Source organism: Melospiza melodia, chromosome 3 (assembly GCF_035770615.1).
Source record: "Melospiza melodia melodia isolate bMelMel2 chromosome 3, bMelMel2.pri, whole genome shotgun sequence".
Lineage (NCBI taxonomy): Eukaryota > Metazoa > Chordata > Aves > Passeriformes > Passerellidae > Melospiza > Melospiza melodia.
Window position 1 is genome coordinate 47,515,757 of NC_086196.1, and position 25,573 is coordinate 47,541,329.

At 37.6% G+C, this 25,573-nt stretch overlaps 1 protein-coding gene across 1 annotated transcript in view; it reads left to right on the plus strand.

The window, feature by feature from the left end:
* The first annotated feature begins 2,125 nt into the window (after positions 1 to 2,125).
* Positions 2,126 to 25,573, plus strand: part of TARBP1 (TAR (HIV-1) RNA binding protein 1) — a 32,028-nt gene continuing 8,580 nt past the window's right edge. Inside the window, exons 1-20 of the mRNA XM_063151620.1 lie at positions 2,126 to 2,957; positions 3,043 to 3,140; positions 3,922 to 3,991; positions 4,807 to 4,955; positions 5,663 to 5,715; positions 6,593 to 6,690; positions 7,751 to 7,886; positions 8,904 to 9,000; positions 9,845 to 9,934; positions 10,675 to 10,813; positions 12,330 to 12,426; positions 12,718 to 12,893; positions 15,932 to 16,029; positions 16,670 to 16,831; positions 18,456 to 18,646; positions 19,313 to 19,568; positions 19,699 to 19,887; positions 23,106 to 23,305; positions 23,455 to 23,526; positions 24,703 to 24,823. Of these exons, the coding sequence (XP_063007690.1) occupies positions 2,126 to 2,957; positions 3,043 to 3,140; positions 3,922 to 3,991; positions 4,807 to 4,955; positions 5,663 to 5,715; positions 6,593 to 6,690; positions 7,751 to 7,886; positions 8,904 to 9,000; positions 9,845 to 9,934; positions 10,675 to 10,813; positions 12,330 to 12,426; positions 12,718 to 12,893; positions 15,932 to 16,029; positions 16,670 to 16,831; positions 18,456 to 18,646; positions 19,313 to 19,568; positions 19,699 to 19,887; positions 23,106 to 23,305; positions 23,455 to 23,526; positions 24,703 to 24,823 (3,324 nt within the window). The remainder of the gene's footprint in view (positions 2,958 to 3,042; positions 3,141 to 3,921; positions 3,992 to 4,806; positions 4,956 to 5,662; positions 5,716 to 6,592; positions 6,691 to 7,750; positions 7,887 to 8,903; positions 9,001 to 9,844; positions 9,935 to 10,674; positions 10,814 to 12,329; positions 12,427 to 12,717; positions 12,894 to 15,931; positions 16,030 to 16,669; positions 16,832 to 18,455; positions 18,647 to 19,312; positions 19,569 to 19,698; positions 19,888 to 23,105; positions 23,306 to 23,454; positions 23,527 to 24,702; positions 24,824 to 25,573) is intronic.

The window sequence follows — 25,573 nt, forward strand, 5'->3', positions numbered from 1 at the left end:
AGGTGCCTGCAACTGGCAGGGTGGGGGCCTGGGAGCAGGGCTGGCTTAGGAAGAAGGCAGAAGTGGTTGGGATAAGCTTGGAAAGTGGAGAAAACAGAACAGGGCATGGTCTTGGGTGATGCAGGGGTATGTGTTGGAACTGTAGAGTTGGAAAGCACAAATTTAGGGTGTTACCATCAAGGCACTTAACAACCATGGTATGAGGGTGTGAATGGTGTGCTTCTTGACACCTGAAAATTACAAAACACTGCTGAAAATTACAAAATGCTTGCTCATTTTCTCTCTCTTAACTCCATATCCACCTTTCTGGCTTGTTTTTGTTTGTTTTGTTGTCATAATATTCCACTCAGAAGCTCCCCAAGCCCAACCTCCCTTTTTGTCTGATAAGACAATCTACAGAAGGACAGTTCAAATTTAAATGTTGTTGTTTAAATTGGCGTAATAAGACTTTAGATTTGGCACCCTGCTGGGATAAAACTAAAGGCAGAGCAGAATTGAGACAATAATGAAGAAACAGCACAACACATAGTATATTTGATTCTGTTTTGATTACTAGTGATTGTGCAGACCATTAAAGAAATGGTGTGACAGAAACGTGTCTGTGAATGCAGCGACAGAAATCTGTCCTCATTTAGTTACCGATGCCAGAAAGGGAAGAGTAAACCTACAGAAAGAAGGGATCCCCTGTTCAGAACTGTTTCAAGCCTGGTAAAAGGAACTCCCATAATTAATCAGCCTGCATGCTATAAGTGGAAATGGAAAAATTACTAAAGAACAAATAGAAAACCAGAATATATTATGGCATGTAAGAGATTTCAACTGTAAGCATCCTGTTTACTAAAGCACATTGTAACAATTCCTCCTGTGAAACATGTTTCTGTGTGTGTGAAACAAAGTACCAAGTTTTACTTTACATTTGAGTAAAATGTATAATTTGAGCTGTTTTCTTGAGCTTTTAACAGATTCTGTAATTTATGTGTAACAGAACACATGCAGAGTGGTAAGGTGCATGGAAACCATTTTAGCTGGAGGGTTTAAAAGAATTAACTTCCACCTTCTTTTTCCATAATATATTGCATATATAGTCACAGTACAGGCTCAATTCTAATAAGAAAATTCAGTGACTTTGCAATCTGTAGGATCTTAAAGATAAAAAAATTCTAAAAAAAATTGGAGAAAATGGATAGCCAGGAAAAGGAGAGACTACTCATGTGATTTGGAGAGGAGTGATTAAGTGGAACTTCACTTGGAAAACTTGCAGTAAGCATTTCTTGTTCATTAGATTCTAATCAACCACATCTTGGCCAGAGTAATGCCCACACCCATTGGAAAGCACGTTGTGCTGTACCAGGAATTTGCTATCCATTGCTTTCACAGGAACAGAAGGTTCCAGGTTTGCCTTTTCCTATGACCACAACTTCTAGGAAAGTAGTCTGCTGCCACTTTTGGAATGCAGATCTCTAAGTTTATTTTTCATGGGAATTGTAATGTCCTGTGGTGAATTTACACTTAGTGGAAATCAGCTTGATTTTCTGAGTCAAGTTTTAGCTGCACCAGTACACTGAACTGTGGAGGAGTTGTTCTCTGGCCTCAGTGCTGCTGACCTGGGCCCTCCTAACAAGCCAACAACACGGAGCCAGCATCCAGGATTGCCTCTGACCTGAGGCAGACACAAGACACTCAGGCAAACCTCTGGTAGGCTCTGATGAGAACAGCGAACTGTTCAGTAACTTCTTTTGGCATAAATGGTTAGAACAAATTTGGCAGGTGGGAAAACTGGGCATTTTGTGTATTACTGCTACCTGATGTTGTGTTGTAATGCACATGAAGAATAGACAGTGTTTTTATGGCACACAATGATGGAATTTCACCCTCCCAAGAGAGACGCTCGCACCTGGGGTATCTCCACTATGCCTCCCATACTGGGTCAGGTTGTGCTGAGCAGCCGCCAGGCTGGGAACGCTCACGCAGGCGGGTTATGACCCAAAGATATAGAATATTTGAAACCCACACACACAGAGCCAAACCAGTCAATCACTCCGTGTTTTCGCCTCCCGCCGCCCCTCGTGGGCCCCGCCCGCCCCCGCCTGCGCAGCCGCCGCTCCTCCTCCGCGTCCCCCGGGTGATGGAGGTGGTGCTGGCGGACACGCTGCTGTCCCGCTGCGGGGACCGCGCCGCGCTGCTGCGGGCGCTCAGCGCGCCGCTCTCGGCCGAGCGGGCGGAGGCGCTGAGCCTGCTGCTGCAGCGGCTGGCGGCGGGCGGGCCGGCGGCGGCGGGCGAGGCGGAGGCGCTGCGGCGGGCGGCCTGGGAGGTGGCGCTGGAGCGGTGCCGGCCGCTGCTGCGGGGCGGGGAGGGCGCCGCCGCGGGGAGCGCGGAGCGGCTGCGGGCGGCGCGGGGCGCGCTGCGGCACTGCGTGCAGCTCTGCGGGGCGCCGCTGGCGGCGCGCCTGGCCCGCGACGCGCTGGCCGAGCTGGCGGCGGGCGGCGGGGCGGCCGCGCAGGAGGCGGCGGTGGAGGCGCTGGTGGCGGCGGCGCCGCGGCTGGAGGAGCCGGAGCTGCTGTCGCGGTGCGCGGCGGCGGCGCTGGCGCTGCTGCGGGAGGAGGGCGAGGGCGAGGCGGCGGCGGCGCTGGTGGCCGGGCGGCTGCTGCCGGCGCTGGGCGCGAACGGGGCGGCGCTGCCGCGCGTCTGGGAGGGGCTGCTGGGCGCGGGCGGCGCGGCGCGGGCCGGGCGGGCGCTGCTGGCGCTGAGCGCCCTGGCGGACGCGCTGCTGCCGCGGGGCCCGGCCGAGCCGGGGCTGGACGCGCGGCTGTGCCCGCGGTTCTGGCGGCTGGTGCAGGAGGGCCTGACGGAGCGGGACGGGCTGTGCCGCAAGCGGGCCCGCTACCTGCTGAAGCGAGCGCTCGACCTGAGCGGAGGGCAGCGCGCCGAGCTGCGCTGCGCCCCGGACGGCGCAAACGGTACGGACCGGCGGGCGGAGGGATGGGCAGCGCGGCCCGGCGTGCGGGACTGCGAGAAACGCCTGTCTTTGGCTTCTCTCCTTAGAACCGAGTCTGTTCTGGTGGTCTGCTGAGAAGAACGAGCAACTCCTACAGTTTTGGGAAACTTACATTTTGATAATGGAAACTTTGGAGGGAAACCAGGTAGGAGCGCTGTAAAGTCTGTGCCCGTCCTGGACAGACGTGCTGCCTCACTTGTGGCATGTGTGAATGTTTGTGTAGGCAGAATATTTCCAGTTACGGTGATGGAGGATGTCTTAAGTCAGCGTTAACTGGAATACTTTTGTTTCAACTCTTAAATACTTAAAACACAGCATGTGTCATTTGTTGGGAGTAAATTCACAGCTCTTCTCTGTCATAATGCAGTGACAGAAACCTGGAGTGCGGGTAATTGCAAGACCAGGATAACCAGCCTAGTGAAAAATTTGGTGATTGCACTTAGTAACCTCTCTTTGGTAGAGGGGACTCTATATGGGGGAGTACCTTGGATTAAAACCATTTTGTGAGTCCAGTGTGCCCGGCAGAAAGAGTCCTGTTGACTTGAAGCTTCCATAATTGCATAGTATTGTGATGTTAACTGTTAGTAGTGTGCCCAGCTCCCTGTAGTTATTTTATGCTATTTGGACATGATTGTCCTGTAACTGAGATACTATCAATTTAAATGTTTAATTTTAGATGCTCTGCTTTAATTCTGAGGAATATAATGGTTATTAGTAAGTATTTTTCTTAAAATATGGTGTCACTGAAGTTTTTTTCAGTGCTAAACTGCAGCTGAGTGTTGCGTACCACAGGCTTTGCAGGTTTTTTTAAATGTACTTTTTTTGTCAATTGCTATATTGATGCTATTGGTAGTAAAGTCTAGTCTGAGTAACTGACAGCTCCTGACTTTGAGATATAAATTATTGATACTTGATTTGCATTTCAGATCCACGTCATAAAGCCAGTATTACCAAAACTAAACAGTTTATATGAGCTTGCCATATCAGGGGATAAAGGTAAGATGGAACTTTTCCTACTTAATCTCTTAAATATTAGTTAAGTTACACTTCTCTGTTTTCTCCTTCTGTTTCAGTAGCAGCTTTCTGTAATGTTTTATTTCTCAAATTAGGTGTTTTCTGGGTGGCTGTTCCAGTTTTTGTAGGTTTGCTTTATACATAGGTTGTTTGGCAAACATGCATAGGCAGTGGCCACTCTGCTCTGAGAAAAAATCCTAGCATATATTTTTAACTTACTATGTTGTCTTGAAGTACTGTTTTTCTGTCAGCAAATCCAAGTAAGTGGTCATTTCCCACCGTATTTTGCTTGACTTAACTTAATGTGAAAATAAAGCCAGAGATTTTTGGGGTTGTAGGAGACAATTCATCTGCACAACTTTATAAAAGGGGAAAAAAACCCCCAACTTAATTTGTTAGAAGTGGGGAGAGGATAAATAAAATGGGTGCTGAGGCAGTTTGTCTAGGGTATACGAGCACATGTAATTAGGTAGTGCAAGATGTTATAGATTTGTAAAGTTGAAATTAATGTGAAACTTTTGTGGGTAAACACAGTGGTATAAATAGAGTTGCAGGAAGAAGGATGTGCCACTTTGTAGTCATTTTAATTCCTAACTAATAAAGTAGAGGGTAACTTTGGAAAACTGTGATAATTTTAAAGTTAGATTTAGCAGGGTGTTTTTATAAAACTGACAGCTGTAGCCACCTTTTTGAAATGTGAATAGACTATAACATTGTCCAGAATGTCAGTATGTTATGTATTAGTGTGTCACTGTCATTTCTGTGTCAGTTCAGAAGAATTTCTGTTTTGTAAACAGGTTGTTGGCTGTTTCACCCATCGTGGCACGTGTGCATTTACAGACGAATGTTTGAGAGTGAGAATAAAACACTGACAAAGGAAGGAATTCTTCATTTTCTGGAGCTTTATGAAACAAAGCATCTTCCAAATTCATTTGTTTTCTCAGAGGTAAGGGTGTTACTGTCACCTGCCACAAGAAACAAGTGTTCTAATTTGTAACAGATCTTAACGCTAATTGCTTCAGTAGTTGGAATTGGACGAATTCTGTCTCTGTAGCATAATCAGTGTATTACTGTAGCCAAAGCCCTCCACACTTTAATATTTCTTCCTACTTAGAGAATATTTTAAAGCTTAATTTTTTTTTGTTACTGTCATATATGTATTGACTGTCCATCCAGCCTACACTTTAGTAAGGGATGATCTACATTGTACTATTTAAACCTCATAGGAGCATTTCCCTCAAAGGTTAACATTCCTGATCTATACAAATTAAGTCAGCCTCTTGATAAGTAACTTGAAATAGTCAACCTTACTATGCACTCTAGGTTCTTTTTAGCTATGATGGCTTTTGTCATTCTTCTATTTCATGTTTAAATCTATTTTCTCTGTTTCCCAGTGTGATTTTTTGCTTGCCTGCATCTTTCACAATACTCTGTGAAATGTATTTAGTTGAAAAATCTCTTTTCGTGTTCACTTTCCTGGTCCCCTTTCCTTTTAGTTTATTCCTCTTTTGCTTCTACTGTTTACCATTAACAAGAGTATTCTTGAATTTCTGGCTCTGTCCTGTAAAGTCTGGTGAAATAAGTCCAGTTAGCTTCTATGTAACAGTGCCTTGGAACTGTACATTTCACCATTGTTCTTGTTTCTTTTTTCAGTTTGTTATTGGACCACTAATGGATGCCCTCTCAGAAAGTTCTCTCTACAGCAGGTAAACCACTGGTTTAATTAATCAGATGTTTATTTAATTTCTTGATTGCTGTAAATGTGTTCTAATAATGCTGGTTTAAGTATGTTGATGAAATCTTAGCTAAAGAAAACACATTAATAAAAAATGGTGCTGTTAAACTTACTGACAGGGAGAGTTTCTCAGGAAGGATGGGTGGCTGTGAGCAAATGAAGTATGGATCTAGTGACAAGACTTGATTTTTGCATTTTTCAGTGCTCCTTGGTCAAATTGATGATCACAGTCTTGATCTGAGGGGATAAAACTGACTGTCACTGGTGATAGTTTGAATTAGGTGATTATGGATAAGGTGTAATCAAAATAGGTTGTTTATCTAAACATGGCAGGACAAATGTGAGCTCTGCAGGCTCTTGCATCAGTTAAGCATTTCTCTTCTCAGTCTGCAGTATCTTTCCATGGACATACATGGATGGGAATTCAGAAGGTGAAGCAACTCCCAAGTGTTTCAGTATGTTAGAGCTGTGTTGAATCAATACTTCACAATCTTAGTCTTCTCTTTTAGCTCTGTATTTTGGGTGAAACATGTTGGCATGTGTAGAGGAGGGTGCATGTTTGAGTATACCAAGAATATACAAATTTCTGCAGTTAATATCAAGCTGAGAGAAAGCTGTAGAATCTCTTGACTGATGCTCATCCTAAGTAGCCAGGATCCAGAGACTTCTCATGAGGCATAGGTTGTCTCTCTTGGTCTCATGGAGTGTCACTGAATAACTTTTGTTTTTGTTTAGAGGCAGTTCTAAACATTTCAAATCTAGAAATGGATTTTAGATTAAATCTGTTAAGTCTAATCCTGAAGCTGTTAACATACCAGTTGTGTAACTAATGTTTTAAAACCCAAAAGGACACCAGGTCAATCAATAGGAGCCTGTCCTCCTTTGGGAATGAAGTTACAGAAGTTTTTGGCTACTTATCTCACTCTTCTTCCAGAAGAAGAAAAAGGTACGTATCAAATTCACCTTTATCTTTTTTTTAAATAAAAAACAAAAGAAAAGCTATGGAGCTGCTTTTGGTATGTCATGTGAGTGTTTACTTGAGAGAAAAAATGAATAGTTGTCCCAACAGTGGAGTTTCCAGAAAAAAGATCTTCAGGAACTTTGAGGTATCTTGCAGTACAAAGCTACAGAATTGTTCTAGGGCCAAAATGAAGGAGATTTACTTATCAATGGAAATATAAAAAGCCCAAACAAGCTCCTGAGATCTGAAGTGAACAGTACTTGGAGATTCTTTTTTCTTCATCTGCCAGACTTTTTTAGTCCTGACTTGTGTAGTGACTCATCCAAAAGGGCCAGGGCTGAAACAGAGTAGAGATTCTTTCATTGTCAGGTTGGGTGGAGGAAGATTTCTGAGACTGTTCCAAATTGTGATGGTAGTGTAGGCTAAAATGAAGGTGACCAGAAGATAATACCTGGGCTAATTGGGTCAAATCAGGGTAGAATCAGCTCTTTGCAGCACCCTTTGTCTACAGGTGTATCCTGGTATATATTTGTAATGCCATAGATGCCCTATTTTTCTGTCCTGTCCCCAGGCATGTATTTTATCACTAAACAGGGGTCTCTGGTGGGGAATCCTGAAATGGGTAGCCTGCTTCCACAAACTGTGGATGTGGTGGCTTGCTGAGAATTGCTCTGCCCATTCCAGCATCCATTTAACTGGTTGAATCTTGAGCAACCATATCACAAGCTCAATATCAACTTAAAAAAGGCATTGTTTAGTACTCAAAACAATTGAGTTAAAATTCTGTTTCTGGGCATGGTCATTAATGGAGATTACCAGAGTCAAAATTAGGTTTATTTCTGTTTGTCTCTGAATCATATCACCTTACTGGCAGACTTCCTTGGAATGTGATTTTTTAAAATTGAAATAATTAGGAAACTATTCTGTTGTCTTTCATTTAATTGTCAGAAATTACAATAACACTCTTCTGCTGCTGTTCATGTTATTTAAAAGCATTGGAGAGCACAAAATCACTCAGGGTTCTTTTGTTTACTTTTATTTTAAGGTAGCTTCCTGTTAAAATTTATCCAGAAGATGACAAGTAGGCATTGGTGTGCTGTTCCTATTTTGTTTCTTTCCATGGCTTTGGCATCTATCCCTGCATGTAAAGTACTTGGTGCTGAAGGACTTCATGCTTTAAGGTAAAACATATACTGCATTGTGTTCTTACAGCCTTCTTCCAAAGAAATGTGCTGACAGTCTGCAGAGCCAGAATTTGATTCATGGTTGTTACTTCTGAAGGGATGGTTGTGCATGGGAATTAAAGGCTCTGTCTCCTTTATGTCTAATTTGCAGAGGAAAGCAATTCAAGAACCAGTTTATTTATATCTCTGTATGAAGTTAAAAATACCTGAGTTTTTGCATTTTAGATCTTCATAGTTTCTACTTTTTTAGAATAATTTTTCCCTGGTCTTCCACAATTCCTGGTTGATACATATCACCCTTCCTTTTTTTCTAGTTACATTACAGCCTGGTTTAATAGCAATTGAGGCTATATCAGGGGACAGCCCACAATGCTGGAAACTGAATGATTTCTGAATAAAAGTCTAGGTAAAAGTTCTTGGCCTCACTATGGACCTTAATCACACTGCTGTTTCCTAAGTGTCTGCTTTCGCTTCCTAGAGCCACTAAAAATCAGTTGTCATTCCAGTTTAATCAAATTGGAGCATTTAAATAAAATCTTACTGGTGGTTGAAGGAATACTGAATAGAAGCAGTTTACAAAGAGAAGAAAAATATGTTGGATATACCTTTGCTGATCACTGAAAGTTTCAGTTTTTTGCTTGAGTGAGATTTTGATGGGAAGCATTGTAACTTGTTACTGATAGAAAGGCTAATATTAAATTACCAGTCTGAACTAGTGTGATCATGGGGATTGTTCCTTTAGTTTTTGTTTTATTCTTTCTTCTCCCCCTTTCTGTTTTTTTTAGGTTTGTGCTCATCCAAGTTTTATTATCAGTTTTTGAAAGTACATGTGACAGAAATGTTGGTACTGGACTGTTTGTGGCCTGACCGGGCAGTATTTGTGCCACACTTAATAGAATATGTCTGTTACATGCAATCTAATGTGTTTTAAATGGTTAATAATTAGAAAATACATGAAAATGCTTACATTTTTAAGTGTCTGATTTATTCAGTGTGTATTTTTCCTCTTTGCAGAGATGTCCTCCAGTGTACTATGATTACACACCAGATTTTATTGCGTGGAGCTGCTCAGTGCTATCTTCTTCAAACAACTATGCATTTGACAGATGTGGTCAGTTTGGGGCTTTGTGTTTTGTTTTATTTTTTGTTTTTTCTTTTTCCTTGATGTGATAGAAACACAGTGACACTTTTACAGGACCAACAGTATTAAAAAAATGTTAAATACAGTATTTATACTGATTTTGCTGGATTTGCAATTTTTTTAGTGACTGTCTAAATTGTACTGTGTAAGTGTGGTATGCTTCTGTTACCTTTGGTTTTCCATAAGAAATATTCTTTTTCCTTAGTTTTTATTAGTTGATGTTTTGTTGTAGGGTTGTCATGTGGTAGTTATCATAACAGGATATTATTCCACATCCATTACATAAACTCAGGTTTTAACAGATTGAAACTAAATAGACTTTCCTGTAGTTCCTCATAATAAAAGTATTTGTGATACCAGAATGATAAAACTACCATTACTGTTGAAAAAGCAGGACTGTACTTATTCAGTGGCCAAAGTACTCATGTTTTGTTTGTTTTATAGCTAGCTTTGTAAAGAAGTAGTCTTCCATGTTGTGGCTATAAACCTGTCTGATTTAATCTTTAGAAATGCAGAACTAGTACTTACGAGTATTATCTATATTAATTTAAAAGGTGTCACCATTGAATAGCACTATTCTTACAGTCATTCGTTTATTTTCAGATAGACTTTAATACTTGGGAAAATTAAGTTTTGTTCCTTGATACTGATAAGTTGGTCCCAAAGAGGCAGAAATGAGTCTGAATCACGAAAAAGAAAATTAATTTCTTTTACTGAAATTTGCCAGATAAAGGCAAACGTGTTGAGTTGTCATACAGGTATTATTTGTTGTATATTTTGTTGGCAACTATTGTATCTTGATTAACTTCTTCAGGAGAAAGTGTCCTTCTCAGAAGTTTCAAGCTTTCTTCTGTCCCTTAGACCAGAGGAGTCCCTAAGGAGAGATACTTTGTTATGGACAGAGGTGAGAACTGAAGCTGGTTTTATGTTCATCAAGCCCATCACTGGTAGAAATAATATCATCACTGGCAGGATAATCTCAAAGGAAAAAATGTGTATATCATGTGGAGTGAGATTGTAAATTGTAAGTTTTCACAGGATATGTATTTTATGTCTTTGCAAGATGTAAAATGCTGTGAATGAAAGTTCAAAGATGAAATAATTTTTTATGTAGTATGAAATAATTTTTTATGTAGTATATGCTAGAGCCAGCTGATCATGTAGCCATAACTTTTGGTTACTTGTACAGCCATATAATGATGATAAAGTGATTTTTTGCATAGTGTCTTCTTGTCATGTATGCTGTACATTTCATTTCATCTTGCACCATTCATTTTTGGCGTACAAGTTAAAAAAAAAAAAAAAGCTGGTCTCACTAGATAGCATTGATTGGAAGAAACTCTTTTGACATAAGGGAATTTTTACCAGTGTTGCTTAATTTTGAGAGTTGGTGTTTTTCTTATATTGGTACCCCTGACTTTTTGGGGGTGCTCTGAGCTACCCTCTGGAAGAACATTTTTCTGTGTGTAGTTGGAAGGGAACAGTCTGCTAAGGCTAGAGGTTGCTCATGCACTGAGCACCTCTTGCAGTGTGTGGGTTTGCTGATGGGAGAGTTTGTGTTCAACAGTGCTGTGGTGTTAAATCAGTGATGCCAGTGCACAGCTGCCAGACGTGCTCAAGGATAACACAGTGTTCTTCATTCAGCTTTGCAGCTGGTTGCAAGTGAATGACAAGTGCTTCAGGAAGTCTGTAACCTCTGATTTTGGACGTCAGGAGGCATCATCATTGTGTCAATATGTGCACAGTCTTGTGGGACAGTACCTTAAGACACCTGCATCTGAAAGTAAGTTAAATGTGTATAAATAAAACCCACCATTTTAAAGAGAATTTAAAAAAAATTTACAACATTCCCTTAGATTTTAGAAAAATCATTTTTTTATTGCACCTGTTCAAGTTCTACCCTACCTGTGTGTTCACAATTCTTAAGTCTGAACCTTATTTTTTAATTCCATAAATAAAATTTATATTTATTTCCTTTCCTCCATAAATTCAAGTCCTGCAGTATTAATTGAACATTAAGTCTTAATGTTCAGTTTTAATGCTGCCCTGATGCTTGTCCATTAGATTTATTTTGTCATTCTTTTGATGTCTGAAAATTCTGGACTGCAGGGGCAGAGGAAAGCACAAGGGAGTGTGAGCCACACAGGTTCTGTCACCTTTCTCAGCAGAGCTTTGTAACATGACCAGGTGTTTTTATAGAGGGAAAAGGGCCTTCCTTGTTCACTGCCACATTTTTAATTATTTACAATGTCAGCTTAGTGTCTTCTTTCAGACACATTGAAAAGAATGGCAAATTGATTATTTAAAAAATATTTCAACTTTTGTGTGGCATTTGCAGTCATAGTGAATTCTATATAGTTTTATATTGTCAAAAAGTCAAAACTGAACACTTTTAAGTACTATATGTAGAGGAGACAAAAATACTAGGTCAGAATTTGCTGATCATAAATAGCTTCAGAAACTTTCTGCAGACCAGGAAACTTGACTGGATTGTCTTACTGTTAGAGAAGCAGTAAGCAAATTCTCTCTGTTCATGCTTCAGGGTGAATTTGCTAAAAATTTTGGCAGACCTTCTTCCTGACATATTTGTTTAGTCCTTGGTCCATATTATCTGCAATTCCATGGCAAGCATCTGGATTTCACTTGTAAAAAGTGATGTTTGTAATTCCAGTTTTATATGAAACTTAACTAATAGGAAGCTCTTTAGAGGGGGGGAAAAAAAATGAATCGTGTCCAGCTGCTTGAATTGGACCTCCCAAGTGTGTTTTGTTTTCTAAATTCTCAAAGCCAGAAACATACCAGTTAAAAAAAACCCTGAAATCAAATTGCATACTGCCATTTAAGAATAATTTTGTAAGTATGATGATGAAGTTCTGTATAAAAGATTGATAAAAAGAGAAACTTAGTTTTTTTATAATTTCCTCTTTACAGAGTAGTACTGGTTCTTTATGTGGTTGGTTCTGTGGTCAAAATCACAGCTGATGTTTCAGATGAAGCATAGTGGAATTATGTTCTTCATTAAATTAATTTGAATATGCCAATGTATTTTTTTAAAGTAACAGAAAAGTCTGTTGTGAACTGCTATGTAACATATTGCCTAAAATTTATTTGAGCATAAAGGCCAGTAGAGTTAAATTAACATCTAGATAAAAAATGCCAAAAATTAGTAATAATACTTACGTTAGCATTGTTTTTTCTACTATTAATTTGTTTTAATAAGTTACAAACCCAGAAGTTTTAGAAGTTAATGCAAAGGTATTTTTTAGTTACTGTGGAAATCTTAAAATATCTTTAATCAGGAGAAAATTGCTTTATGCCTGACTGGTTTGAAGCTAAGCTTGTCTCAACAATGATTCTGTTGGCTGCTGACGTGGAGCAGATGAAGAATAAATGCAGGTAAGTATGAAATACCTTGTTTTACATTTCTGTCTTTTTCAATCTCCTCACTCTTGAAGGATCCAGTGAAGCCTGATGAAGCTGGGATGCTGTCCTCTTTTCTCTGTAGACTTTGCATCAGCCTGATCATTCCTTAGGCCTTGTCCAGCTGTTGCTGCAGACATACTGGGTAACATTCTAAAGATACTTAAGTGTCTTGGAAACCTGTCCTATTTATTTCCATAAGTAACTTCAGCACTTAAGGGAGATACTCAGAAGAAGACTTTCTTTTTAATTTTTGTTTTTGTGTAGTGGAAAAAGCAACATAGAGTGGATTGAACTAGAGGCTTTCTTGAACCCTCTTCTGGATGTCTTGATGAAACTTGGCAGTAATGCTTACATACCAACACTGAAAGCAGATAAAAGCCTTCAGCTTCTCTTGAAGTTATTGCAGACCCGTTGGTTAAAATGTTCCAATGCACAAGATGGTTAGTGACATCTTCAGTCTACTGTCTTCTGTTCATTACAGTCTTAACTGCAGCTAAGCTACTTCACTGTTTCATGGCTATAGTCTCAAACTAATACTAGCCTAGAAGTGGTAAATGCAAAAGTTGGCAATCTGACATGTCTGTTATAAAACTTGAGCTGTGGGTCCAGTCTTACAGGTGTCCTAAGGACTGGGAATTGGGAATGTGGAAGTCTTCTGAGAAAGCAGTTGTTATCCATTAGGATTAGATTATCAGTTAAAATTTGAAGAGTGTGACTGTATTGCAAATATTTATAGGCAAATGAATGGATTCCATGAATCATTTAGAATGAATCATTTAGACACTTCAGAAAGAAGTAACTACAGAATCCCAGCCTGACCTGCTCAGATACCACAGGTTCAGCCAGAGTCTTCCCTGAGTGCATAAAGTGATCCTGCTGCACATCCTGTTTTCTGAGTTGACTGGTAGGCTAAGAGGTGCCCTCTGAAATACAAGCCTGGTGATCTGTCTGTCTGGGACTGTTGCCCATCACAGATGGAGCACTTTAACTTGTAGACCTTTCAGGAGAGTTTGAACAAAAACTATGGAGGCCTTCCTATTCCTTTTGAGAGAACTTGGTCTGTTTGTAACCAGAATAGACCTGAATGTTTTTCCTGAGAGCAAATGAAAAATTGCAGTATTATTTTCATTGAATTTTGGGATGCTGAATGGGAATAGGAGGGATCTTGGTGTTTGGTTTCTGCTCTCCTAGATTAATTTGGGATTTTTTTCAGGGTGTTTATAATGTGGACTAGAAGAGTAATTTTGGAGTGGGGAGGTTCCATATCTAGGTTCTTATTTGTAACATAAATCATTTTAGGTTATATGTCCAGGTTTCATATACATGTCTAAGTGCAGTCCCAAAATAAATGCCCACCCTTATTTTAACAAGTGCTGTATGCATTCAGCCCCCTGTCCCCTTAAATTTTAGCTGTTTGTGTGACATACTGAGCACTAATCATGCAGACTGTTAAAGCTGATGTTGGCCCATAGTCTCTCTGACTGGTGAAGTGGGTTCCTTGAAATGAACTAAACTGGAAGAAATCTCTAGTAAGCTACCACTGTGCATTCAGCCTACAGCACAAGGATAGAACAAGCCTGAAGAAGAACCCTACAAAACACATACAAGCCCATGCTAATTTTTTAGTATCAATAATCAATACGTTCCTTGTGCCTTTTTTCTTGTGCTTGCTAATGTACCTGCAATGGATTGCTCCTGCTGTGGGAATTTTGACACCTGGCATGGCATGTTGAGCTCTGCTAACAGAGTTCCAAAGGTATGGCAAGGCTGAGCACTGCAGTGTCCCCATCCTTTTGAAGGTCCCTAGAGGTGCTCCAGTACAGCCCATCATCAGTCTTTTGAGGAGCTTGCTGAATTGCATTGTAGTTTTATGTTAAGCAAGGATTGCTTTTCTTAAAATTATTTTCTACAGTGTTTTTGTGCTTCTTCCTCCTGCACAGGAGAACCAAGTAATAAGTATATTTTTTTGTGCAGCTGTGAATTGACTGAAGTGTGGGGTGGGAAGATTAATTCTGCGCAATACCAAAGTTATGTTTCTGTGTTGATTAAGTGGGAGGTGAAAAGTCCTGTTTGTCAAATGCAAAACAGTAAAATGGTAGGGAGTAATAAAGGAATTTAACCTTGCAAAACAAAAATAATTACAAGTGGGAAGTGTTTTATTTAAGAATATTTTAAGGGGCATGCTGAAATCATTAGCATTCTTCTACAGTTCTTGCTGTCTAAACTGTCATTAGATTTCATTATTTTAAACAGTAAGATTTTGGTAATTATTATCTTTTGCTAATGTCACAGAGCCCCTGGTAATCAATTGGGTTTTATGTCCAACATGCTTAACTGAAGATTTTATGTCTATAAAGTGCAGATGATGTTTTAGTGATGTGAGACTCGTGATGAAACATGATGATAATGTGACATAATTGGACTGTTGGTTCTAAACAATTTAAGCTTTAGAAACGTAGTCCAATAAGCCATTTTAGCAGAGAAAGCTGAAAGTAAGTACAATATGGATTTGGAACTTCTGGAAATATTTCCCTTTATATTTTTACATTTTGAAGGCCTTCCATTTCATAATAGGTTTGCTACATGAATTGTTACTTAGGGTCAACTCCAGAAAGAAACAGCAGCTGTAGCCTCTGGGTAATTCTCCTAAACACTGAATCTAATGACTGGTATTTTTAAAACAAGGAGGCCATGCAGAGTATTTTACTCTGTTTTCATACTGAGATGTTATTTCCGTGGCTTTCAGCTAGCCCTTACCCTTGAAACACAGACTGCAGTGTGTTTGTGGTTAAATATGTTTTACAAGAGTGACCTACCTCCCTTGTGTATAAACTTGTGTCTTTGTTTGTGAAATGCTATGTACATGTGATATACTTGTTAGCCTAGCCTTTTCTTGGACAGTACCACATTTTGTGTCATAATTTTGTATTTTCATTTCCAATGTTAAGCCTGGAAGCTACTCAGCTAAAATCTTGTAAAGTTGCAATATTTCCAAATATTAATTTTTCTTAAACATCAAAAAACCAGACCAACAACTAGCAAGCCCCCAAAGCCAGTTTTCAAGTCTATAAATATTAGGAATGGAAAAGTATATTTTTCTCACATAAAGTTAATTGTTGCATATGAAAGCTTTTGGTATTTTTTAAAAACTAAGTTCAATTATAAGCTGTTTGTGCAGATCATTAAGACTAGAACTAAAGTGTGCATTAAAAATTGGAAAGTTGGACTGTAGTCTTCTGGTTTTGCGTTGGTTTGGTTCACTAATACATTGTGAATCTCAGGAAATAATATGATAATGTAATCTGGATTGATTCTTTCAGCCTTATGGCTAACACTGTGAAAGAGGTGTTTCAAGTTGTTTTTAGCTATTTGAGTACTGTTACTGTAGAACTTTGTAACATAAGCAAATATGTGTGATATAACAAGATTCTTAAGGGACTTGTATTTCTGTATATATACTTTTTTTTCCTCCACACAGATGAAGTACTGTTCTTTATCTGGAAATCTCTTGTGACACCTGTGGAGAGTATTCTTGAATTTGTTCTCCGACGGCTTACTACCAATGAGTTAAGCACTGTGAGTAATGATTATGAGACATCCTTTGGTGTGGTTTTGCTTGTTAGTTTGATTTACCAGTGTTCCTAAAGTTCATATAAAATCTTTGAACACCTAGAAAGTCAATTTGCATAGACACACTTCTGTTAACTTTTTTGAATGGGCACAGTAAGAAGGAAAAAAGAAGTTTCTTTACGAGTAGTGTTTAGTGTTTGTAGTCTGCATTTCTTGTTTCTTCTTAAATCTAAGGAAATCATATCGTAAGAAATCCTGAGTAGCATGTACTGCTTAATATCTACTAGTTTAGCTGTGGATGTAAGTTGTTAGGTGTTTGGAGGCTTTTAGTACATATTATTTGACTATCTTACACTGTTTGCTCATTGCTGTGCTCAGTGTTTTCTAAGTTTCTACCCCAAAGAAGCCTGAGACTTTTTAAGCAAAGCAAAAGTTAGAGTTGCATCAAGAGAATGGCATCTGAAAGTCAGTTTTAAAGATTTAGAAGTTAATAACCTCCTCCAAACAAAGCTCAAAATTAAAATTGATCATTTGCAATGTTGTAGTTTTCCTTCTGCTGTCATTGTTACCAGTAGTTTTCTTTCTGATTTTCAGTTTCATTTTCCCCTCTTACTGATTTGGATTGCATTTGTTTCCTCACTTTTAGGTTGGCGACCTGGATCGTTGTGATTTGTACTTGGCTTTAATTCCAGAGATAATGAATTTGTGCTTGAAAGTCAACTTGAAGAAAATGTCATCTATCAGGAATTTCCTTTCATCCCTGATAAGTGCATCTATTCGTAATCTTCAGGAGAGAAATTCTGAAAAGGTAATTTAACAGTATTTACAACAACAAATATTAATATAAAACAGGCCAAGAAGTAGTAATTAAAACATATGCTAATAATTCTGTTAATATGCAGAATTTAGATTCTGTAGTAATAATTATATAGAGATACTATTGACATAAGTTAAGATGCAATTACTTATTTCTATTGTGATGTTTATAATGCATAATATTGTATCTAATGTGAAGTTAAATAGTAGTTTGTGTGACTGTGTATGTGCATATATATTCCTTAACACACATGTCTTTATTTGGCAGTGTAGTATGAATGTATAATATTTGTAGCTAAGATTTTTAGTACTTTGGGTTTTTTTTATTGAATTATTTAGAAGTCTATATAGCTAAAGTAAAATTCTTACTGTAATCATGAACTATGTGCTCAAAGATTTTTTTGCTCAAATGTGAACTAATCTTACTGATCAATAACTGTTAAATGAAAATATCTTTTGTGCTTGTTGACTTCAAACCTGGAACATACAGAGAAAAAGAAACTCCAGAACTGAGCATTGCTTTGGCATTTTCATATAGTTATGTTGATTGTCCCATAGTTCTATGTGTTAGACTACTATAGCTGAAATAGATAAATTTTCAAAGGATAAAGAAACATTAATGACTTCCATGACAGAAAGGAGATTTAAATTAAGATTTGTTGGGCAATAGAAACTTTGGTCTTATTATTTGGTATTACTGTTTTGTTCAAGAACAGGTAATAACACCTTAAAAGATTGTTAGTATTTAATTATAGCTAGGTTTGTGTTTTAAGGGAACAAAGAACAATACTTAATTAATTTTATTTCTTTCCTTAATTTATGTGAATTATATACTTTTTCCAGTAGTTTCAAAGTAAACATTTTCTGGTTCAAACTCAGTGTTCACTGGGGGCCTTTACCAACTTATTTTGAATTTAGGGGAATTATACTTTTGTTATGGTTTCTTCACCTGCTTCAGTTTCAAAAGAAGAAAATGCTGAGTAATAACAGATGAAAAAAGTCTTTCCTGTGCTCTAGACAGCCAAATGCAACTTGGAGATATTTAAATAACATAAAAGTTTTCTTACTGTACAGGCATTATATACTTCTTGGCATTTTTTTAAGCAAGACTTTTAATTTCAAGCCTCTTTTGAATATATGTGTTTATCACACAAAATAACCATGGCATGGTTGTGATCTTTTGGGTGCTTGGAGCAGCTAGTGTGTTGTATTCCAAATTTCAGCTGTTGTGTTGGGTTTCTGATTAACTGGACCCACATCCTTTTTTCTAATTGCTCTCCAGCAATGTGTATGAACTGTTGCCTGGCAAGACAGGAGAGTTCCATCACAGCCACACTGCCTGCACTTCATGCCCAAGTGGCTGTAATTTGGAATATTTATGCCTCTGACAGTGCTTGTAACTTGTGAGCATTTGTGCTGACCCAGCCCAAGCCAGGCTGTGTTAGGCTCAGGGGAAGAAAATACACAAGTAGAAGGATGCAGAGTTGCTACTTTATGATGTCTGTGGTGATGCCAAGAGGAGGATTATTAGCAGAAGTATGTTATTAGTAGGTTATTTGTATCATATGAGAAGTTGGTATGTGTTTTTTCATGTATGATTTGGTTTTACTTTGGAGCTGAAGCTTAAGGAACAAATTAGAAAAGTGGCTGGCATGGCTTCACTGGCAGCTGTTTGTGAGATATTGGATGGGGAGCTGGAAGTGCACCTGGAATCTCTGCCTTCTGTGGATGCTCTGAAGAAATTCATTTCTTTTTCTCGATTCAATGAAGTATTAAAGAAGCCATCTTATATTGAAGAAAAAACCAGGTATGTCTGTTAAAGCTTCAGTAATTCTCTAGAACAAACTTGATTAATGTGAAGCGGTGGTTAAGGTGTTGGCTTTTCCTGTTCTTTGACAACTTCTTGCCAAGATAAAAAGGAAGAATTCTGTGCACAAATGGTTCACTCAGTTGCTCTTCTGTCTTAGCATCCAGGTTTTGGAACATTAAAGCAGCCATAATTGATCAGACCAAAGGTTCTTCTGTTAAGTCCTCTAGTTCTGTGAAACCAGAGCTAGCTATGAACACTGCTTACCCTTAGGCCAGATTAAATATATGTGCACTGCAGAAAGCCATGACATGTACACAAGCAAGTTTAAATGTAAATTATTTACTGTTGGGAAGGGAAACCCAAAGGAAGCCAGAGAGCCAAAACCCAAATATTTGGGTAACAAAAAACCACAGCCAGCACATAGTGATGTTTCCACTGAATACTCTCACATGGTAAGACTAAGCCCATAATTGATTTTTCTCTTTTAAAAACCACTTAATTTTTAGATTTCTTTTCCATTTACTTGTCCACGTGAACTGTATAAATCTTAGCACTTTGATGTAGTGCAGTGAGTTTGTACAGTTAGAGCACTTCCTGGTGGAGTAGGAATGTGCAGGATAAACATAACACAATATTTGTTTAAGATAAGTATTTTTTTCACAGCTCATGTGAAGAGAAGACATCTCAAGGATGGGGGAAAATTGTTGCGCGCTATGTTCGTGACCAGTGGATTTGCCTCCGTTTTGTTTTAAATTCATTTGCAACTCTGGCTCAAGGGTGTGAAGAAACTTCAGTAATGTCACTGTCCATGGCTGAAAGGTCAAAAGAAATTCTACAGTCTGCATTGGAAGCCCTGTCTATTCTTCCTTCAGACCAAGTTTCACCTGTGTTTGACTGCATGAAAGTCCTTGTTCCCAAGGTAAAATATTAACCTGTAGAGTATTAATCAGTATTAATAGGTTTCTGGGTGGTTTTTTTTTTTTTTTTTTTTTTTTTTTTTTTTTTTTTTTTTTGTTGAATGTAACAATTTTTTATCTCCTTATTTACAGCTTCTGGACTCATCAGAGGCTCTCTGCATAGAAGCATTTGATTTGGCTTGGAAAATTATATCCTCTTTGAGCAACACACAGCTAATATTTTGGGCCAATCTAAAAGCTTTTGTTCAGTTCATCTTTGATACTGAGGTTCTAGCTGTTGCTGCAAGTGCAAAAGGTCAAGCATATACCAAAATAAAAGAGGTCAGTTTCAAGAATTCTTCTTTTTTTTTTTGAGAAGGGAACATAAATTTTGTGTGGATGTAAAAACGTATTTTATGCTTTATTTTCCCTGCAGCTATTGTTGTGAATTTTTCATTTCTGAAAAGGCTCAGGTTTGAGAGTGTTAAGATAAAAGACCTGAGAATAAGATTGAAGATAAACAAAGATATTGTTCTATCTTGTGGCACAGAAAATGAAAATTACTGTGTCTTGGACTTTTTAGACTGTTCAGTATTTCTGCATGCAGTAAAATTAGTTTTTTTCATTTATTTTATTTTTACATAAAAATAAAATTCCTCTTCCTCTTGACTATCTTGTTTAGGATTTGACACCTGAACTGTCATAAACTATTAATATTCTGGGAGAATGATGCCTTTTTCTAATAGTTTACTCTTTATGAAAATGGTCTCTTAGATGAAAAGCTAGAACAGTTCAAAATTTTGTACATGCTCTTGAATAAAGCATTTTTACTGCTTCTTTAAAGGCTTCTTTTCCTCTCATAGTCCAAGTGCAGAAAACAAAAAACACACAGTCACCTTAGAGTTCAGTTTAATCCTGAATGGGAGACCTGCTTCCTGAGTTAAGAAGAAAAATAAAATCTTTATTCTTCTTTTGTAAGATCTATGCAGCTGCCAGAACTCCAAGAGTTCTTGCATGTGTTGTGGTGTTCTTTTTTTGATTAAGTCCAGAATTCAGTACTGGCATGTTGGTTCCTATTGGCTTTATACACTGCAAAGTTGTTAACTATTTCTTTCTACATAATCTTTCTTGGGGATTTTTTCTTTTTCTTTTTTTCCCCTCTAAGCATTAATTAAATATTTGTACGGAACAGTCCACAGTGAGTGCAAGACTTTAGTAATACATTGTGAATTATCTACCAGTGTATTTGTCTGTTAGATTTAGAACCACATGTGCTGCTTTGCCCTTAGCACAAAAATCACACTGGGAGGGGTGGCACTTTTCCTTTGAAGTCACCATAAGTAGCCCTGTCCTGGTGTCACACTCATAACTGTAAGTATCAGCAAATGTCTCAAATTTATTTTCAGCCCAGACATGCCAAAATTGTTTTTAATAAATTACAGAAATGGACACTTTCTAGCTATTTGAAACTGCTGTGATATATCTGTATTAGCCTTAATTACCTTGAAATGTAGCCCCAATTGTTTTGTCTTTGTTTTTTTTTAAACATTCAAATGAATGTTACCATTCTTTATTTTAAACACTTGGCATTTGCAGTCTCCCTGTGGACCCAGGCCAAAATAAGAAATGTATGTAAAGATGATAATTTATCTCTTCTCTTGTAGAAGTTGGTTGGCTTTTACTTTTAATGATTATCTGTAACAGCTAATTGTATGCTCAGTGTTGCAATAACTAATGAGCTATAGTTAGTATTTTATTTTTCTTGATCTTAAAACCTGTTTAAATTCTTACAATTACTGCCTTAACTTCAGCATTAGTATTTCAAGCATTATGTAAGGTGTGTTTTGCCAATGTTGAGAGTCTTGAGTCTGTGTGACAGCTATCCCATTGTCTGCAGTGGGACATACCATGGCAGCAGGCATCAAGGAGCTAATGAAGGTCTCCTATACTCAACAAAGGGCTTCTGGTCGAGCCACCTTCTGCCCCTTCATAAGAAAATGAAGATAAAGTTCCCAAGCAAGTGCCTACTTATGTATATTCTTATTCCAGTCCTCGGCAGTCCCTGTGCCATTGACCCGCTGTGCGATGGCTGTGCAGTTGTAGCTAAAGAGAGGACAATATGGACCTGCCTGATGTTGATTTGTCACAGAAGCACAGTTTTAATTTTGTTTACCACAGTGCACTCTGTTTTTTTAATAGTTGGAAGGGGTGGAACAAAGGGGTATTTTTGAGTCAAAAAAGGGATTATTGCTATGGTAATACTGAGAGGGGGTTCCACAGAAGGTGCCTAGAGCACTGTCTTCTTTAGATTAATTTCTTCTGCTGCACTCTTTTTCTTTGTGGTTATTCTTATGTTAATTATGCTAGAACTTAAATATCTTAGATTTCTTTTGTGTGTGCTGAACTTTTACTATATTAGTGAAACAGTTGAAAAAATTTCAGGATTGAGAAATGCATAGTAAATGCTGTGCTGCTCCCCTACAGGTGAAACAAACACTTAATTTTGGAATTACTAGGAAAGTTACAAGCCTTTGCACTGGAAAATAGGATTGAAATCTTGGTAAAAACCCTATATGCTTCTAGTGTAGAGCTTTCTTTCCAGTAAGTGTTTCTCCAGACTGCATTGCAGTATTTCAGTTTTAAGTTCTTCATGAGCTTCTTGGTGCTTTAATGCTTAGCAATTCAGAACAACTTTCTCGATAAAACCGGCATTACTGACAAAGAATTTTCACATTATCAAAACTGTCATTTCAATGCAGAGAAGCAAAGCAGCTTTGTCTATTAGGAGCTATTACACCTTCTGAAAAACCATTTTCATGGACAGCTCTAACTGATGTCTAAAAGGAATTCTTAGAAAGCCTTACCTGTTCATTCTGCATCTCCCCGCCCTCTCCCAGATGCTTGCAATTTCTTGGAAACAAAATTTACTTTGTATGTGAGATTTTCTCTTGCACTTATCCTAAGGAAGGGAAAGAAATGTTTTGGGGCCATTTTTCTTGTTTTGTTTTTCTTGTTTTTCTTTTTGGAGAAGTGTTAGATAGCAGTTTCAAATATCATAAATATGCCCTCCTTAAAAACAAAAAATAAATGGTACAAAGACACTTTTGCACTTTAACTTAAATATGAACTTTGACATTAATGTAATCCTCCTTAATGAACAGAACTAGTGATATGGCAACTTATGTAAGAAATTTTACTTTATGTTTAATTTTTTTTTGTAAATTGGTATAAGGATTGATTAAAACACTAGGTTTGTGCTCATGAAGTAAGCCCTGGCTTATTTGTTCCACTTACCAGGAGATTTGATTAAAGCATCTGGCATTTTATCTGTTTAAGCAAATATCAGTTCTGGTTTATAAGTATATCCTGGGCCAATTGTTGCCTATTCACCTGCTCTTATATCAGGGAATTATAAACAGATTGAAGACAGCATTTACAGCATTTACTGATGGGATGCAAAAGACCATGAGACCTAATTAAAGTAGATATCACTGCAATTTTATTCTAATAGATCTGGCACTTCTGAAAACTAGATTTTGAATCTTTTTTCTTATTTTCAGATAATTTTCAAGCTCATAGATCTGTCCACTACAAAGACTGGAGTCTTCAATGTAGTCCTTAGTCATTGTTGTCAGTCTTGGATATTTCCCACTGTTGATGAGAGAAGTGCCTTGACAAATGCTTTCTTAAATGCTGGAAATTATAGTGAACTTATCACTGAGGCTTGTGTCTTTGGAACTGTATTTAGAAAAGATCAAAGGTATACAAAAAATATTTGTGATTTCTATTTTAAAATTTTGTGTGTTTTTTTTGTCTTTTAAACTTTGAGATGACTATTGAAAAAACTGAAAACAGATTTTGTATGTTACTCTGCTAATTTTGTTGCCTTGTCATCTTTTATCTCTGAAGACCAATTCAGGATGTGCATGCCTTCATAGAAAATCTTGGAGAAAAATGTGCAGCAAATGTTGTTACAGAAAGGTAATGCTTTTGAGGATACATCTTACAATATTTGGTGTGAATTGTGTCTTTGTCCTGGTTGATGCTCTGAGAGGAAAGATGCTGATTTTGAACTTGGCTGCTTATCATACCATTGTAGGATATCATGGGTTGGAAGGGACCCACAAGGAATATATTAATAACCTTTTAAAATACTGGTAAAAGCATTGTACATCACATTATATTCATAATTCAAATACAAACTGTAGAAAAATAGATTTTCAGGAAAATATATTTCACTTGTTAATCTGACTGTGGCTGAAATAACTACTTCCTCATTGTCTCACCTCAATAAAGTAATACTTTATAGGATGCTGAGCTAATACATACCTTGTCATTGTAAGAAAGACAGTTAAAAAACTCAGGTTTTAATGCAGCCAGATTTTGAGCCACCTTTTTGCCATTCGTTGCAAGCCCTTTTCTACTGTCTACTGCCCAAAGGCTCTGCCTCCAACCTTTGAATTGGGGATGTTTGCTACTAGATTGTTGATTTATTTTTTTTTTTTAATAGTTTCACTCCCATTTTTATTCAGTGGAAGAAATTCAGAGAAAAAGTTATTTCACCTTGTTTTCAGAAATGTTAGTAGTCTATAAAACCTGAACTTCTAAAAAAAAAATCTACTGCAAAAGTTCACTACTCTCTATTTTCTCCAAGAGCTTTTTGGTCATCATATATTGTCTTGTGATGCTCTGCAGCTGTCACAGCCTGTAATGTCATTAATTTTATTCTTGCCATGAATTTTTCTGGATGTCTGTACTTAACTAATAGGAATGAATTGTTGTTTGGGATTAGATATTTGACCAAACTGTAAGCATAAATTAGTTGTTAGAAGATTACAGTTTACAGGCACAAAATTTAAAAAACTTTCTGATGCAGCTTTTTCTATGGAAAAGTTTTTTAAACACCTAGTTGTTACTAAAGAACTCTAGATAGACTTGGGGTCAGGGGGTCAGGTTTTGAACTCACTAATTTTTTTTCATCACCAATGATTAACAGATTTTAAAATTGCACTTCTGGGTATTTTCATGTTGTCTCACTGTAGACAATTTGAAGGCTGTATCTTCCAGATGATGTTTTGGTGCTTTTTTATAATTTAGGAATTATCTTTATGTCTAAACAAGTAGAGTTTGATTTTTATTTTTATTCATATTTTACAGTACAAATCGAGATGATCACTTTGTTCGCATTTGTGCTGTTAAATTTCTGTGCTTGTTGGATGGAACAAATGTCTTGCATAAGACGTTTATGGAAGACATTTTCATCAAACTACTTGATAAGGTAAAATTTCTCTTGTTATATAAATGCACTGTTAGTACTACTAGTAAAATGCAAAATATTTACCATTGACAGGTTTGTTTGTGTTGTTTGTATAGACTCTAGATTTGCCAAGTAATATTCTTTTCTTTGTTATGAAACTGAAGTTAATTCAACCAGAATAGTAAAAATTGCCTTTTGCATTTATTTCTCTCTTTTTAGTGGATGTTTTAGTTTCCTGGAACATTATCCAAATTGTAACCATTGTTCCTTTAAGAATCTTCCTTTAGGCTGCATTCTGAAGCACTGCATTTCGCTTTAACTATTGCAGACTACCTCTTAAATTGAGAGAGCTACTGTCTCCTTAGAATACCTTTCTAGATAGAAATGATGGAGAAGGTTGGGGTCCAATTTTTGTTTATATGAGAGCTACTTATGCATTGGCAGGAGTCTAAAGTCTAAATTACTGCAGCTGCTATTACAACATCACCCATATGTTCTGGTACTGTTGAATCCTACTTTTGTCTGAAGAACTAGGAATGCATGGGTCCCTCATTCCTCTCAATTAAGTACTGCAGAAAAATTATTAATATTTGCGTTGTGAGATTGACCAAGCGGGGAAAAGTGAGCTTTAGTAGATATTTACTTACTTTATTGTTTAATTATAAGCTTCAGAATTTAATTCTTAATAAATTAAGTAAATATATTTTCCTAAGCTTATGTTCAGTGCTGATCCCAGCTTTGTAGATGATGCTTTCTTAGTACAGGAAAGTG